The 19,042-nt window shown below is 32.4% G+C and overlaps 2 protein-coding genes and 1 long non-coding RNA gene across 3 annotated transcripts; all 3 read left to right on the top strand.

The window, feature by feature from the left end:
- The first annotated feature begins 9,115 nt into the window (after positions 1 to 9,115).
- Positions 9,116 to 9,594, top strand: LOC131942901 (uncharacterized). Its single transcript, XR_009386823.1, has 3 exons — positions 9,116 to 9,189; positions 9,338 to 9,374; positions 9,496 to 9,594. It is a non-coding gene; the product is annotated as an uncharacterized LOC131942901 (long non-coding RNA).
- Positions 9,595 to 9,868: 274 nt separating this feature from the next.
- LOC131942898 (receptor-type tyrosine-protein phosphatase epsilon-like) lies at positions 9,869 to 11,286 on the top strand. The gene is made up of 4 exons (XM_059302868.1): positions 9,869 to 9,974; positions 10,074 to 10,219; positions 10,351 to 10,486; positions 10,906 to 11,286. The coding sequence occupies exons 1-4, from the start codon at positions 9,951 to 9,953 to the stop codon at positions 11,044 to 11,046; spliced, it is 447 nt and encodes a 148-aa protein (XP_059158851.1). The 5' UTR covers positions 9,869 to 9,950; the 3' UTR covers positions 11,047 to 11,286.
- Positions 11,287 to 14,407: 3,121 nt separating this feature from the next.
- Positions 14,408 to 18,003, top strand: LOC131942906 (uncharacterized). Its single transcript, XM_059302872.1, has 7 exons — positions 14,408 to 14,430; positions 15,413 to 15,486; positions 15,569 to 15,721; positions 16,293 to 16,487; positions 16,591 to 16,803; positions 17,233 to 17,427; positions 17,852 to 18,003. Exons 1-7 carry the CDS (start codon positions 14,408 to 14,410, stop codon positions 18,001 to 18,003), a joined length of 1,005 nt encoding a protein of 334 aa, XP_059158855.1.
- The last annotated feature ends 1,039 nt before the right edge of the window (positions 18,004 to 19,042 follow it).

Here is a 19,042-nt window from a genome sequence, read left to right as displayed (position 1 = left end):
GAGTTAAAAAATTAATATTGAAAGTTTTGGGGAATAATTTTTTATTTATCAAACTGAATGTAATAATTTTCGGCATGTTCATGAAACACAAGTTTTAAAACAATATCATCTTTTACAAAAATTCTAATTATGTCTTTATTTAGTCCTATAGCACTTACTTCCCTTTGATAAATTAGGAAAACACAATTACTTCCCTTTATAAAACCATTGCATTAGTGGAAAATAATTTACTTTTTATTACTTTGTTTTGGTGTTGAAAAAAAATAATTACATAATTAGCGGGGATTGATCAAGTGCAAATGCTGTAGGTATTTTACGGATAAGCTTGGAGTATTAAAATTGTTCATTAAATTGAAACAGGCGCGTTCGTTTTAGTGAGTGCAAAAGACTATGAATAAGTTGGGGTACTATAGTCGTTCATTAAGCTAAAACAGGTGATTCCGCCCCGGGCATTTATGTTCGCGTTAGTGTTTTCTTTGTGTTTAGGTGGGTTTGCGTTAGTGGTTGAGTTTTTATTTGGTTCGTTTTTGTTCTTTCTTTTTTCGTTTTTGTTTGTGTTTTTTTCTTTGGGTTTCTATTTGTGTTTTTGGCTGGTTTTGCGTTTGGATTTGGTTTGTTTTCGTTTGTGTTTTTTCTTTGGGTTTGTGTTTGTGGTTGGTTTTGCGTTTGGATTTGGTTTGTTTTCGTTTGCTTTTTCGTTTGTTTTTTTCTTTGTGTTCGTATTGGTGTTTGTGGTTGTGGTTGGGTTTGTTGATAGGTTTTTGTTTTCGTTTGTATTTGTAATTGTGTTAGCGTTATGTTTGCGTTTTGTTGGTTGTGGTTTGGGTAGGCAATGCCGGGTTTGTGATGATTACTAAACACACAGGTAATGGTCTTTAACAGAAAGGTTTTTCACAGAAGCCAGAGCAGGGCCTGGCCGGGACGGCTAGTATATATATATATATATATATATATATATATATATATATATATATATATATATATATATATATATATACAGAATGTAAATAATGTATATTTTTTTACTGCATGATAATATTGTATGCCACAATTAGACAGCTGTAAACCTAGCTTTCTAAAGACATAAACAATACAGTATGCCATCTTGTTTCTAAATAAGCCTGTGAGGCTACATACTACGGTCCGAACTGTGCACAAAGATGCAGCGAGGACTGTAAAGAACAACTGTGTAGCCAGGATGACGGTTCCTGCATCAACTGCCCTATTGGAACTGAGGGCATGTTTTGTGAAACGAGTGAGATACGTAGAATTTAGGTTGCTGTTTTGCTGGAACAGAGGGCAGTTGTTTTTTTTTTTTTTGGGTGGGTGGTTCGGTAGTTGGGAGGGTAGAAGGACTAACGGACAGACAGATACGTAGGAGCGATGTAGATGTAGATGTAGATGTAGATGTAGATGTAGATGTAGATGTAGATGTAGATGTAGATGTAGATGTAGATGTAGATGTAGATGTAGATGTAGATGTAGATGTAGATGTAGATGTAGATGTAGATGTAGATGTAGATGTAGATGTAGATGTAGATGTAGATGTAGATGTAGATGTAGATGTAGATGTAGATGTAGATGTAGATGTAGATGTAGATGTAGATGTAGATGTAGATGTAGATGTAGATGTAGATGTAGATGTAGATGTAGATGTAGATGTAGATGTAGATGTAGATGTAGATGTAGATGTAGATGTAGATGTAGATGTAGATGTAGATGTAGATGTAGATGTAGATGTAGATGTAGATGTAGATGTAGATGTAGATGTAGATGTAGATGTAGATGTAGATGTAGATGTAGATGTAGATGTAGATGTAGATGTAGATGTAGATGTAGATGTAGATGTAGATGTAGATGTAGATGTAGATGTGAATGCACATGCAGATGCAGATGTAGATATATGTAGATATATGTAGATATATGTATGTATATATATGTATATATATATGTATATATATATGTATATATATATGTATATATATGAATATATATATATATATATATATATATATATATATATATATATATATATATATATATATATATATATATGTATATATATATATATATATATATATATATATATATATATATGTATATATATATATGTATATATATATATATATATATATGTATATATATATGTATATATATATATATATGTATATATATATATATATGTATATATATATATATATATATATATATATATATATATATATATATATATATATATATATAATTTTATAATTTTATAATTTTATAACAATACGAAGATTGCAGACCTACTATGTATGGAGATCGATGTAGCGAGCCTTGTAGCACCGACTGCACAAACTCCCTTTGTGACAGAACCAATGGTCGGTGTTTAAGTTGTAACGTCGGCAAAAGGGGCTTCTTTTGTGATCAAGGTAACATTTAAGACAATATAAAAAACAGGGACACGAGTCTATATTTTTAGGTAATAAACTATTCATGTTTTTTCTTGACTCACACTTTCAATGCAGACTGCGCAGAAGGCTTTTTTGGAGTCAACTGTAAAAGTACTTGCTCTGACTACTGTTTAAGTTCACAATGTAATTCGACTACCGGTCACTGTTTCAAGTGTAAAGTTGGATATAAGGGAAACTTTTGTGATCAAGGTAGGCTCTACTATCTGGATATAAGGGAAACTTTTGTGATCAAGGTAGGCTCTACTATCTGGATATTATAAAATTTGTGATCAAGGTAGGCTCTACTATCTGGATATAAGGGAAACTTTTGTGATCAAGGTAGGCTCTACTATCTGGATATAAGGGAAACTTTTTTGATCAAGGTAGGCTCTACTATCTGGATATAAGGGAAACTTTTGTGATCAAGGTAGGCTCTACTATCTGGATATCAACGTTACCTTTGTGTTAAAGGTAGCCTCAATTGATATAACAAGGTTAAGTCACATATTTGCAGTTTATTTTACAACTTATCGAGACGAGTAATTAAGATATACATTTCTATTACTTTATATTTAATGAAATGGTGAATTAATTACGTAATCGTATGACAATAAAAATGTTGTAACATGCTCTACCTTCCGGCAGTGTGTGATAAAGGTTACTATGGAGACGGTTGTAATACAGCATGTAGCACCTTGTGTTCGGTCAACGAGAAGGATACTATTTGTAACAACACAAACGGCGCATGTCTCATTGAAGGTAATAGCACGTTTACATCACTTGATATGTAATGCACCTTTACTATGGTATGTGTCAGCTGGTAACTCATACGCTATTGGATTTTAAACACTGTATACATAACAGGAATTAATGGAATTTTTTATTCTCTTTGTTGCACTGTAGCTACGCAATTTCTAAAAGAGGATAGTTCCTCAACGACAACAAGTATTGTTATAATAGTTGGAGTTTTGGCTGTTATAGCTGTGGTTATCGCTGCTATTTTATTGAGGTAACGTATCATACCTATAAATATTTCTGTTAAGTATCTCATGCCAAGGCCAAATGTTTCAGTGTTAGATACACTAACTTGCATTTATAGGTACATTACTTTTAAGGCATCTTTTTCCAACAACGTTAACAACTTTAGTGTTAGATTATTCAGGTTCTTTATATATTTTAAACAGGCCGAAAAATAAAAGACTGAAAGGCAATATTGAAATAATCAGTGAACAAAGTATTTGTGATAGAAACAAAAACCGTAACAACTCGTGCGCCAACGGCAAGGAGGTGTTGGTCTCAGAGCTACATGACTCAATGCAGACTGACGGAAGACAATTTTACATTGAAGAGTTTAATGTGAGTATAATCTATGTTTTCGTTGGGGGTTTATTGTGATAGAAATTAGTCGCTTTGTCTCGAGATGAATATAAGCGCGATCGGTATTTTGGTAGGGTGTTTGTGCTGTCCGTGTTTGTGTGTGGATTTTTTTTAAGTACAGTTAGTATTAGTGTTCGGTATTTTAATGTAGCATTAAAATATTGTAGTGTGTATTTCTGTTTGTAATCAGTACTTTGGTATGGGGTTTTCCGCGAAAAATAAATTTACAAATTAAATTTAATGTAAGCATATTCTGTACCGAAATTACAAACACAGAACAAACAATAGCTTAATGCGCTCGATCTATCGGGGACCCATGAAATTACTTTCTATAAACCGTAGTGTGCATTTTATCACCAAATTACAACGAGTAGTGTATATACTTTTCTACACTTTTCTATTTTTTCTTTACTTTCACGTATACAGATCATAAGCAAAGTATTATAACTATGCTGCATAATTTAAAGATATAACGGAATATAAATTCTGACACATTTTGACGTTTTAAAAACTAGCGAAACTTAGAAAACTTAGTTTTGTTATCAAGTCGTGTTTCTGTGTGTAAGTAATCATGATAACTTCGGTGCAGTGTTAGTTAGGTTACTGAAATTTCATACATATATACATATAATATATATATAAATTAAATGTGTTGCTTTAGTATTCATTTTTGAGCGATTTCCGGTATTCGGAAGCGGTAGTTGCAGTTTTTAAAATGCATATAACTTTTATTTCGCTTAAGTATTATTTTCATACATAAGTATACGATATTTTACTTGAATTAGTCTCAGATTTTGAATGACCTATGATTGTCGAAGGTTTACTTTACTCTATTTCCGTTTTCTAAAATGGCAATTACGTAATTACTGTTTCAGAAAGTTGGACGAAATTTAATGCGGGGGGGGGGGGTATAAAAATCATCCAATCTAGACTATCTCAAATTTCTCAAAACAACATACGAATTTGATAATTTTTTAATCACTTTGGAGAGAGATTATTTTTCTACGCGATTTTTCTCTATGAAAATATTACGAAAGCGGAAATAAGTGTTTAATAATGGAATAGTTTACTTTATTTATAATTTTTATGAAAACTTCAGAACTTGCCCTCTCAGCCTTTACTTTCATACAACAAAATATGGGAAAGTTTAGGGGAAATATTTCCTTCTTTAAAGTCGAGCTGTGATTATGGGTATCGTTCAACTTCAGATATAAAAGTAGTTTTATGACTGCAAAATTATTGTTAAAGAAGAAAATATGTGACCCTGACATATAACTTCTGGACTAATTCAATTTTAAATAAAGCGTGATTATTTCCCCTAAACTTGCTTGAATATACTTATATAATGCCAAGGGAGATGGCAACTGGGGATATAGACATGATTTTTGTCCATTTTTAATTACTTAAACTTTTTAAAAAAAGAATAGGATCTCGTCGAAAAGAATCGTGCACCAAGTGACAGGCAAACAATGTGTGTGTAATAGTGCGGAATATTATTAGTACTTTATAAACTCACATGCGTTTTTATTATAAATCGGAAATAGCATTATTTACTACTTCCGGTCTTCAGAAATTACTCAAAATTTGACCTTAAGCAAACCAGTATCTATATTACTTATATTTTACTTATATGTGTAATTTCATTTACCTATCTGAAACAGTATTCAAGTTACAGGCTTTTGAAAAATCAAAGGGACAATAAGTTCCACTTCCGTATATCGGAAATAGCTGAAATATAGAGAGGGAACTACAACTTTGATATATTACTTTTAGGTGAAATTTCACCAACCCAGCTGTATCGGTACTCAAGTTATCGTGTTCACACACACATACACACACACACACGTAGGCCTACACCCACTCGGATAAAATTGCGTAGCGCAATTTTTCCAACTCGATTACGTAATTACGTTTAAAGCGCCAACATTTTAATAAATCTGGATTTAGAATTTTAGCCCGATTAAAATAAGTCCCTTTTACTCCGTCTATGATGAAGTACTGAGAAGTAAAACTGTCAACACTGCCAAAATGTCATTTGATTTTCGTGCTCCGTTACAATACTTTGTCTATAATCTGTATACTAGAAATTAATAAAGTGGGAGTGATATCACCTAAACTTTCTCGTTTATTATAATATTTTAATGTAACTACAAAACGCTACATCCAATAAAAAAGCTGGAGTTGAATATCAAATAAAGTTTTGCTATATTTTTATTGGTTTAAGTTAATTCCTAAGATTTGATTTAACTAAACCATCAAGGAAAGCAATAATGAATTTATACCCCATCTAATTTAATGAACCTAATTATATTCTACCACTGGAAACTGTGTGCTCAGTTATACCGAGTTACAGACAGGCAAAATGATATATACATTATAATATTCTGATAAAAATGAAATAATTTAACTTACAGAAATACTATATGCTTTTAGAAAATCTCTTCATTACAAACCGAATCACGATTTCTCGGACAGAGAGTCGCTAAGAAAAGAAATAACAGATGTAAAAGTATTCGTACACGTGAGTTTTAGATAATTATTATTGCATTTATTTAGGTGAACTCAAAATCTTACATACAATTTAGACTTATATTTATCTCAATTTGAAAATACTGACTTTCATTATGTATATATATTTGCTTGATTAAGCTACCGTACCCATTGAGCGTGTTGCTGCTATCTCATTAGAAAAGAAATGATGCATTTTAGAGGCGTTATTTAATTATCTGTCCAAAACTATTGCTATTCCTATACAATAATAAACACATAAACGGCTCTAAAGAATAATTGGGGCTTCTAGGGTGCCGACTTTAAAAAAAAATCCAGATACCTTCTATTGAGTATTTATAGCAGCCTCTTAAAAGCTATAGTAATCTATTATATATATATATATATATATATATATATATATATATATATATATATATATATATATATATATATATATATATATATATATATATGGTTCCATGACAAATGATCTCAGGACAAATGATCTCAGACAAAATATCTCAGACAAAATATCTCACGGACAAATGATCTCAAGACAAATGATCTCAAGACAAATGATCTCAAGACAAATGATCTCAAGGACAAATGATCTCACGGACAAAAGATACCAGGACAAAATATATCAGGACAAATGATATCAAGGACAAATGATCTCAGACAAAATATCTCAGACAAAATATCTCACAGCAAAATTTTAATAGTGTATTGGTTGATTTTAGTTGATTTGAAAATTTTTTATTGACTGTCAACATGGTTTTGTTTACTTTTTTACGCATTATAATTGTGAATAAAATGAATTTGTTAAACTTAATTAACAAAGCATCAAAAGATTTATCAAACTTTGTAACAGCTTTTGATTTGATAAAGTAAAAATTAAAACAAACATACCCCTTTAGCATGAAAGGTATAATAAATGATAATGGTTAAAAAAAAGTAACATTAATGTTCAAAACTCTCTAATTATTTTTGAAAAATGTAAAAAGGTCATCAGGTTCGTAACGTAATACAATTGTTTTCATTGCAGCATCAACTCAAACATAACGCTTACGTTTTGTTTTGTTTTTTTGCTTGAAGGTGCATGGTTATGATCACACCTCTCCATTACTATGTGATCATGTATTGTTTGAACTCTTGCTCGATATGTTCTAATTTCACATTTCCAAATCTCTTTGCCTGCTACACCACGTATGGCTTTAATAAACATAAATTCACCAGAAACTAATATCCTAAAACCTTTCTGGTAGGTAACTAATCCATAGCTGAGTAAGCACCATCAATACTGCTTTGTTTGAATGTACACTACGACAAACTTAGCTCCGAGATGACCGCTGTCGTTTAAATAAACATGTGTCACCTGATCACTAAGGTGTGACTGACGCATAACTTTTGACTTTAGATGCTAGTTGTATTGTCCTCTGAGGTCGGTTGTCTTTCCCTTAAGGCATGTCTCTGCCATCAAATAGGGCGGCCACCTTGATATGAATGTGTGTCTATATTGTTATTTCATCCGCTTTTATCTAGTTTAATCCACCTGACTTGGTAGGATTGTCTCATGTTTGTCAAGCCCACCGACTCTGTCTATCGAAAAAAATTCTTTAATCTTTGCATACTATATTAGTAATGTTAATTTTAAAATGTTTAGTGCAATATGACAAATTTATAAAGGTAAACATTTCTCACAATTATTATATAGGCCTATAAACAATATTAAACAGAAAACAAATAAAATATGACAGTCAATAAAAACATGTTCAGATCAACTAAAATCATCCAATACACTATTAAAATTTTACTGTGAGATATTTTGTCTGAGATATTTTGTCTGAGATCAATTGTCCATGGTATCATTTGTCCTGTTATATTTTGTCCTGGTATCTTTTGTCCGTGAGATCATTTGTCCTTGAGATCATTTGTCCTGAGATCATTTGTCTTGAGATCATTTGTCCGTGAGATATTTTGTCTGAGATATTTTGTCTGAGATCATTTGTCCTGAGATCATTTGTCATGGAACCATATATATATATATATATATATATATATATATATATATATATATATATATATATATATATATATATATATATATATATATATATATATATAAAGCAAAATATGTGTGTGTCTATCTCTCAGTGTGCTTATTTGTTTGTCCAAACGCTATGGAACTTTAGGGAGTTGTTGAGAATACTCCTAAGGAGGTATCTGCGAAAAAAATAATTCAAATTCGACGGGGTGTCAACCAGGCAGGGCGCGATTCGATTCTTCTCTGTCCTATTTGGCGCCCTGTGTTACCCATTAAGCACCATGGCGCCTACGTTAGTTTTAGGTAGTCAGGGGCCGTACGTCGTCCCCTGCGGTAGTGTAATCGGGGGCTCCCGAGAGCGCCCATCTAAGTCCCTGACAAATTGGTAGTCACTGAAGTGTGTTCAACCTCATTATTACAGGGAGTGATTAACTTACACTCCAGGCTTTCATGCGGTAGTGTCAAGATACATATGATCTAACTTGGATTATCCAAGCACAGGCATTGTTTACATTTAGATAACTCAGTTTTAGAAAACAAGGTCACACTGCTAAGAATATACGATTGGTAACACAATGATGAAACACTCTTAAAATATTACGTCATACTTTATTCTGAGACCGCGGCAACGCGCGGACGGGCATTAAAAACATTATAAAACTAACCCACTGACAAATTTCATATAAAGCCACACTCGGAGTATTGTATGTATCTAGTTAAATAATCTCATACGCTATTCATTTTTTGATGTAATGAGCGACAATGTTTGCAGACGACTTTCCCCCCTTCCATCACAAAATCAACACAAAAGACATTAAAGACGACTACATAAATGCTACAGAGGTATATGTATTAATCATTCGCAGAATGTGTTTTTTTTTAATAAATATAAATTGATAACGTTGTTAGTCATTATATAGCCTAAATGTCTTTGTTAAAATAAGTCTTCTAGTCTTCTAAAAAGCGTGTTATTTAATTCATTAATTTCTAGGGCTACAAAGATGAAGATAAATTTATCGCATTACAAGGTAGTATTTTTAGTTTATTTGCATTTTAGTTTATATAGCTTATCATGTATACATTTAAATGCACAAGTGAACTTACATTTCGAAGATAAACCAGCAATCTAATTTAAACTGTTGGTCAAAGGCCCAAATGAATCAAGCGTCATCGACTTTGTTCGAATGTTGTGGGAACAAAAAGTTGATAAAGTTATAATGTTGGATAATCGGATAGAGGAAAGGAAGGTAACGAATTTGTTTTCACCTTATCACGATCTAACAGTTATCTAAACATACCTGCACATGAAGCATGATACCATAGAATTTATTTTTATAAGTTCCAAGACAAACACAGGAGCATCTTTCTTTACACATGTAATATAATAATACACACACATGAACATTCAACTCTCTAAAATAGAGCGCGAAAAGTAATTTTGTGTCTTGAGTTTGATATTGTATACATCTGATTTTCAGGAGGAATGTTCTCACTACTGGCCTACAGAAGGGTCAATAAAATTTGGTGACATCAAAGTGAAGCTAACAACAACACATGTGTTCGCTGACTACAATTTGCGGAAATTGGAACTTAGCAAAGTAAACATGTTCAATAGAATCTGGAACTTGGTAAAATTCACATTTACGGTAACATCTAAGCATTTTTTAAACTAAATCATATTAAATTATACTATGCAAGTACAATTTCATACCCATGCGTTTTTACAGAAAAACAAACCGGCGCATCAGTTCACCCAGTTCCACTTCACATCGTGGCCAGACAAAGGTGTGCCTCTAACACCGTGGGGACTTGTGGACTTTGAACAGAGGGTGGCGTTAGGGGGTGCATCAAGGCCTATTGTTGTCCACTGCAGGTTTACAACTTAATAGATTTTTATGCACTTAATGTTATGTTTAAGATACAGACATTGTTTTAAGAAACGTATCATTCAATGATTTCTCTATATATAGTGTAATCTTTTTTTTAATCAAAGCTATTTTTTAGTGGTAAGGTTGATCGGAAAGGAATTTTCATCGCTGTATATAATGTGATAAGAGAAGCGGAAGATACAGGGCGAATACATGTTGTACATACTGCGGACAAGCTGAGACATGAGGGAGTTTTGTTGACGCTAACTGCTGTAAGAAGACGTTCACTACGGTATAGTTAGGGTTAAACAGTCCTAATCTATAATTTCATGACGTTATTAATGCAATGTATATGCAATACTTTGATATTGGCAACTTTAGTATTTGCCGTTCTATAGATAATTGTTAACATTATCTTGTAAACATTATGTTAGCAATTTTATGATCAGAATATTTCGTGTGTAATTCGTATAGTTTTTAATTACTTTTTTTTTTAAATTTAAATTTGCTTTTAAGTAATCACATCCAATATATAGTCAAAAAATGCATAATAATTATCCAACGAATTGATACTGTAATGAAAAATTGTAATAAAGTTTGGGATCAAAATTCTTGCAACTTGAATTTTTGTTTTGTAATTTGATTGGTCCTGAAATATGAGCCTAACTGGAATGTTTATTTCACCTAACAGGAACAGTACAGATGTTTATACAAAGTCCTAGAGAGACAGAACGAAGTCAACTCACACTTTGCTAACTTATCGAGAGCTAAGCCAAACAATTATGTGACGCCGCCTACAGAAGAAGAAGAAAATGTTTACACTAACCGATAGCGTGCTCCAGACTTAATGGATAGACACTTTAGCTAAAATCGTATCGCAGGCTTCAACAATGTACAGCTAGCACAGAATACACATTCCTGTATTATATTTTGTTTAGACAGTTTGTATATTGGTGTGATCATTTAACGCCAGTCCTGTCACTTGTCAAGGATGATTGCCTTAAGATGTATGGTTATGTTAAGGTCATAGTTTGTTACGGTGTCAATATTGGGTCAAATTTTCCTTTTCTACTCCAAGATGTATTGTAATGTAAAATCATTTACAAAGCATTAGATATTTTAAACATTTTTTTTTCGTTTATTTTGTCACATTTTAAATTAACCTCTCTGCATTGCCCATATTTCATTTTTCACTTCCCGATTGTTTGTCCCTCCATTGTATTCCATGTAAGTAATAAACATAATTACTTGAGTTGATTTGTTTTCCTTTCTAGATCATGTCTGCATTTCTCAATTTTTCGGTAAATTGTCTTCATAAAGGGAATAATATTATGATCTGTATTATTTTCTAAGTTTCGCTTGTTAAATGAGTGCAATAGGTTAATTGTATTTTTAACCATCATGTGATTGTTAAAAATACAATTAACTTGTTAAATGAGTGCAATTGGTTAATTGTATTTTTAACCATCATGTGATTACTAATATCGTCAATGTGTACCACACCACATTATGTGCTTTTAATAATTGTTTATTTTGTGGGCTGCTTTAAAAGGTTTACTCATTACTAGAAACAGGCATATTTTTTTTTTATTTTTTTTAATAGTATGGTGAAAAACATTTTTTTTATCTTTATCGCGTAGCTACATTAATAGTAGCAGTACTAACATTTATTTAAACTAACGAAGGGAAACAACTACATTTTACTTGTGATTTTATTTAAAATAATTCTTGATCATAGATCTTTACAAACTATTTATTGCTTAATGTTGATTGAATTACACATAGTTTACCAAATGTAAACTATTTCTTAGAAATTGAGTTTTATTTTTGTTTTAAATCAATGTTATTAACCAACATTAGAATGCTACATATTTATAATATGTAATACAACCACATTGTGTATGATAGGACACTATTTATTTTAAAAATTATTTGAACTTTCGACACACAGACAGAAGGACGGACAAACGGACGGCGACTTAAACAAAACTGAGTTTTATTTTCACTTTAAACCGATATTATAAACCCACATTATAACAATAACTACATATTTCACATTAAACATTAAAATCAAATTGTTTAAACTTTAGGCATATAGACAGAAGTACAGAACGACGGACGGACGGACGGACAGACGGACGGACGGACGGAGGCTGTTAGACTGCCATAGGCAGTAAAACATGATTCACTCATTTGATAATAGCAGGGTACAATGAAAAGTACGCTCTACATAAAAATAATACAACAAAACCAAACTAGCCAAAAAAAGAGGTTACACCCCATGTTTGATGTAAGATAAAATTTAAGGAACATGAAAAATCAAAATAAACTTTTGGTAGTGTTGTGTACATGCTGGTAACTTAAATAAAAGGTGAGAAACTTCATTATTATGTGTAACAACGTTTTACTTCTCATTAGAGATTTTAGTTCTCCTCCAAATTATTTCCTGTGTCATAATCAGTCACAACCGGAAATACTCGCCTATATACACTTATATATATATATATATATATATATATCATGTCAACCTTATAAAGATGACATTAACTCTCTGACTCTGTATGTGTGTTTGTTGAAGAAATGCAGTAAAATATAGCCTATATACGTTGATATATGTGCGTTTATAGAACATATGTTAAAAATTCGGCGCCTAATTGTTCTTTTCGCTCCCCTTACTCGACAATTCTTTTAGATGAGCAGGTGTAGACAATGGGAGAATTTTTAATTTAAAAATCGTCTTTCCACCGTTAATTGTAAAAGACAAACATCACACACAACTTAATTCATGGGACGTAACCATGACAGGAACTTACCACGAATCTAACAGAGTCATTTTTTGTACTTGTTATGTACGGACTGTTAATTTGGGGTAAGGTGTGTAATATCGATTATCGGTATCTAGGGCACTGAAATTTGTGAAAGCGGAACCGCGATTTCGATATGTTTAGCTCTTTATTTGCATAGACTAAACAAGGCACACCTTGGTTGATTACATTTTCATGTTATATAGGACCTGCTTGTTATTTTTGTAGAAACCTTATCAGAGAAAGTGTACGAGTGGAAAGAAACAAGTGTGTCGAATCACAAATGCTATCAAAACCATGTACCTTACCATGTACATTGAAGTATTTTGGTGCTTTTTCTGTACTACCTACTTTATACATGTTACTTCAGGTATGCTTTTATACTGTATTATTGTGTTTTTTTTACACGCTTTCAATTAGCCATAACTGTCGGTTTGTTTTATTCTGGGTTTGTAGCAAATCTTGATACTCAATTTTGACCCACTTATATTGCAGCGATTTCATTCAAACTGTCCAGATCCGTTCTTCTTCGAGAGCAATGTATGCATATCATTTTTTAAAAATAAATTAAAGAGACGAATTAATTTTAAAAATGTCCTATATTAAAATTAATAGGGGAGATAAAGATACATTACTAATTGTCGATCGCTTAAAAATGCACACGCTTTAAATTATGGTTTAACTTTTTAAAGTAATGGACTTCTGGTTCTTCAAAAAATGATTTGACTACACTAATTACTGAAACTTGTATTTTATTGGATCTGTTATAAAACTTGGCCTATTTGATTAAGCTGTGTGTATACCAATAGATTCAATTTTAACTGTTTAGCACCAAAGTTATTATACACGTAAAACACAGCTATACAAAGCAGGTATAGCGTTTATCGGAGTTAACTAGAGCTATGTATATTTTTTATATCTTGCTAATAGCATTCGTTATAACATATGGCAAACGAATACATATTATACATTTATTGATATGTTATATACGTTTCAAAATGAATTAAGCTTATATATAATAAAACATTGACTACTAAATTAAAAATCAATGTGGGTGTAGTAAGATTTTAAATCCCCCTTGATGTTTAAAACTGTTAAGTAATGTAGTGAGTTTTATAAAAGTGAAAAAAAAACAACAGTGCTAACCTAATATGTAAGAAACTGGGTTGTGTGTGCGAATAGACCATACGAACATTGGTCTAATCAATCATTCAGTTCTCTTTCAATTTAAAAAAAAAAATTGCCTATTGCAGGAAAGACAACTCTATTTGATAAGCCTTTCTTCTTTATTTGTCTAACCCTGAATTATCTCCCTGAAAGGATATTAAATAGACACAAAGTAAATTTATTGAGATTGCTCAGTTGCACATGAATCTAATCAGTGACATAATGACTCTTGACACTGAAGTGCTGTAATCGGGTTCTTATCTAATGTGTTTGCTTTAATTATAACAACATAAAAAACATTAGGACCCCTACTGATTAGCCTGTTTTTAAGTCTTAATTTCCGGTGCCTTGCAGAATGATATTTCTACAGTTGATAAAATGTATGGTATGGAATAGAATATTACAACTAAAATCGTAAATCTTTTGTTGATTTATAATCGTTTAGTAAAAAACGGGATTGATAATCTTTATATTAGATTCTTATATAACATGACGGGAAATGTCACTGCCAGTTCAATCTCAGTATAGAAATGTTTTGTTTAATATTTTTGTAATACTCACATTTCTAAATATAATATAACCGAGTAGAAAATATATAATATCGCATCAGGTTTTGTATCATAGAGCGGAAAGTACCACTTCCGGTAGTTGGAGGTCAATATAAAATTGGGAAAATTAAAATATGAGATCTTATACTTCTATAAAAAATTCGTTTTCCTTACTGAAAAGTACTCACGTAATCTGTTTCCCAAAACCCCTCCTAGTTATAAAAGATCTTTAAAAAGTTTATAGAAAACTTCGCATACAATGTAATACTTATAAGTATTACCTATAAGTAAAATGTCTTCAATATAACTTAAACAGTACTCAAGTTATTGGCTTTTTGAAAACCAGAAGTAGAGTAATTACAATTTCCGGTTATCGGAATTCGCTGAAAAGTCGATACAGAGCTACATATTTTATATAATACTTCAATATTTAATTTCGCTAAAAAGTGAAATGGTACTTAACTTTTCGTGTTCACAGACATACTGACACAGTCACGGACACAATTGCAAAAACCAATTTTACTGACGAAAAATAGCCTCTATCAATATATGCTACATCATGATTCAAATTCTGTATTTAAATCAACGTATGTGTTTACAAAATAGGACCTATTAATACATGCAAATCGGGATGGTTTGGCTCCAGCTGTCAATACAAATGTCACTGTGTCAACAACAGATATGATGACCAAGGTCTGTGTTTAGCTGGGTCAAGTTGTGAGCGGGGCTGGTTTGGTCCACTCTGTCAGTACCGTAAGTTGATTTTAAAAGACAATACAAAACTAATGTGCGTGTATGTATCTCAAATTCTACGATCTGATATGTTATTACACAGAGGACTTGGCAACAGTTGGCGCTAAGCTCACACCCTCCAACTCCTTGATAGATGATGGCGATGACGACACTTGCTCAAATCTCAAAACAGTAACGATCACGTGGGATACGGCTTATATTATCACGTGGTTACGGCTGAGTTTAAACGATACAGGTGAGATGCCGCAGGAATGTAAACTCCACTAAAACGTGGCCAATAATTATCTACTTATTTAACGCAGTTTATTAATCAAATTATTATTTTTGATATTTATTACAATTTTTATGCGAAATATTATTACGTGCCATTGGCCTAGTCTTGTGGGCATAGTATTTTACAGACTTGAAATGTGATAAAATATAATGCAAGTTTACTAACTAAACATTTTGGTTATAGTTCTGATAAACCTCATGTCACTAATTTTAATCAATCACTATTTAATATAAATAATTAAATAGTCAAAACTTTAAATAATTACGTCAATGCTTATTATGCATCTATTGTAATTACAAGTACTTTTTCTAATCACATTTAAAGTAATTCAGCCGCTTGTCTCTTTAGCATATTACCTATCTGTTCTATAAAATTGTTCACTACCCTACTGTTATTAGGAGGGTCTAGAAGCTTAACATGCAAACATGCATTTAACACTCTGTTAGTTTTTTTAAAACATATCGATGGTAGTTTATTAATGTAGAATGCACATACATAGCTTTAATATTTTTGACTACCGTTATTTTCACAGGAGTGTTTTCTAACACCAACATAACGATCAAACTAACAAACGTAACTGGTGCTGACACAGGCATCACGTACTTCTCCATGATTCCAGTAACTAGCAGAGTCAAAGACATCCTTCTTTGTTCTTCTCTTAGAGCGATTAAAGTTACGCTCACATTTTTAAGGGCAGTTACCGTGTGTTCTTTAAACATTAACGGAGGTATTTATTAAATAATGTGCAATATCTGGATATGAATATTCATTATATAACAAAGATGCCAAACACTAAAATAAAAATTGTTTTCACGACATTATTATTTAAGGTCGAAATGTGGCTTTACACCAAAAAACTTGGCAGTCCACCAACTACAATGAAAGCGGAGTCATCTACGACTCCTCTAAAGCGGTTGACGGCAACAACAGTAATGATTTCTACGGGCAGGGTTCTTGTTCACATACACTTGGTGTTAATGGTCGATGGGGGATTAACTTGACCCGTGAACACAGAGTGGACAGATTTGTGCTTTACAACAGAGGTAAGAGCTGAGGAGTTTATTTCGCAGTTTACGAATTTTAAAAGCATACTAACTTCAAATTTCAAATTCAAATTCAAATTTAATTCAAATTTATTCAAATTTCAAATTCAAATTTATTCAAACAACGGTTACAATTGTAGGCACAAAGGCCTTTTTTCACATTGGCCGTTTAAACTTAAGAACAGATTCAAGCAGAATCACACTGTTTTGTGTTTCATAAAGTATCATTTCCTCTCTAAATTTACTATCCACTGTGTGTGTTTCTTTGAAGACATTATAAGTTCTACTCAGCGCCCACTGACTTGCTTTCTCAGTTAGTGAAAGATAGCCTACGAGGCTGAGAACTGAACTTTAGACGTTATTAATGAAATGCATCTGCTCTAACACTTGGCATGTACTAATGTATCCTCTCTTGCCGTGCATCATCAGGTGACTATCAGCAACGTCTACGAGGGTTTAACCTTGTGGCCTACAATAAAAATAACCAGCTACAGTTGAACTACACGGATGATTCCAAACTAAACGTGTCTGTGTACAACATCACAACCACCGCTATATATGTTCAAAGTGTAAACATTACAGTGAGAACCTATCTAACTCTGTGTGAAGTCGAGATCTTTGGTGGTAGGATTATGTGCTATTTCAATTTAGTATTCACAAGCTTAACAGTTCCAGTCGTGCGATAATATTGTAACATAGAGGAAATAAGCTGGATTAGATATAAATAACTACCAGATCCTCTAGACGCAATATAGGTTTCGAATATACCAGATCGAACAGGGTATCACAGCAAGCATGTTCAAACAACAGCTTTAGTAACATAAACTATAGAGTGGGGTCTCTAAGTAAATAGAATTCTTGTTTTTAAAAGATTTTTTACCTATGATTAAAATGTTTTAATGCAATTCTGAATAACTTGCCAACTTAAAAAGGCATTACATAATAGAGTAAAATACACCCTGCAATATGGGATGTTACCACATTATTATGAAAAATATAAAATTAAGTGTTTTACTTTTGTGTAAAAACGTATTTATTTTTCCTCAAGATATTGAATGTGATAGTGCTAGATTGGGACTAGAGTGTACCAACACCTGCAACTGTAACGACCCAACTGAGACATGTTTTGTAGCTACAGGTGGATGTCGGTCTGGTTGTACTGCTGGTTATCAAGGGGAGGGGTGTTCTAAAGGTTGGTAATTGATGAAACCATATTTAATTAATCAATCTAACGAGTTATATACGTTCAAAATGAAAACCATGTTCGTATTATTGATTGGCGCACGAGGAGCTTATGATTTCGTATCCAAGATTCCTAAGTCAGCCGGGCAGCTGAAGCTCCTTAGCTGTGGATGGCAACAGATGAGAGAAACTCCAAACGCTGTTGCCGTAATGATTGTTCCTGAATATACTCAGGCTATGCAATCACATGCAGAAAGAAAAGCAGGCTGCAGTTGGAAAGAAGGGACGATACGAAGTATAATATTGTGACGCAAAATTACCTGCAATATTACAATTAAAACCAAAGATATTGAAGGTGTGATTGATGCGTGTTTGTGTTATGCAATCATAAATAAATAACAACAGGTAAATCATTGTTAAACCGACGACAAAAGTGCCGACTCCAGTTGCCTACCAAACGAAATTAAATTATAATTAGTGTTATTCTCTAAAAGATTGGCACAGTGAAACGTATTTGTTTTAGTAGCCGTGATCTAGCCAGTCTGCGAAAATCCTGGTCAAAATTTGTGTCCAGGTTGTGATCCAACTTTCTATGGCTTAAACTGTCGAGAAAAATGTCCGGAAGTCTGTGTAGGTCAACCTTGTAACAAGTTTAACGGCTATTGTCTTAGTTGTCCGGCTGGGAAAACAGGCGCAAATTGTTTGCGTAAGTTGAAAGATTTTATATTAACTTCTGTATGTCCAGTCAATATATAACTTTTGACATGAACGCAAGTTGATTACGTAAGTAGTTGAAAGATTTTATATTAACTTGTGTATGTTCAGTCAGTAAAAATATTTATATCATTGATGTATTTTATATGTGATATGTTACCCTCGAGATACAATGTATGTATATGTTTTAGCTTGTGATGCTACTTTCTATGGAAACAACTGTACACAGAAGTGTAGTGTAAACTGTAGCAACCAGCTTTGTGACAATGTTGATGGGGTTTGTTTAATCTGCCCTGTTGGTACTATGGGACCCACATGTGGCCAGTGTAAGTAGCTTAATGTA

This window comes from Physella acuta, unplaced genomic scaffold, assembly GCF_028476545.2.
Source record: "Physella acuta isolate Inbredline_101_S28 unplaced genomic scaffold, ASM2847654v3 ptg000432l, whole genome shotgun sequence".
NCBI lineage: Eukaryota > Metazoa > Mollusca > Gastropoda > Physidae > Physella > Physella acuta.
Note: the sequence above shows the minus strand (reverse complement) of the source record. Positions and strands in the feature narration are given on the sequence as shown.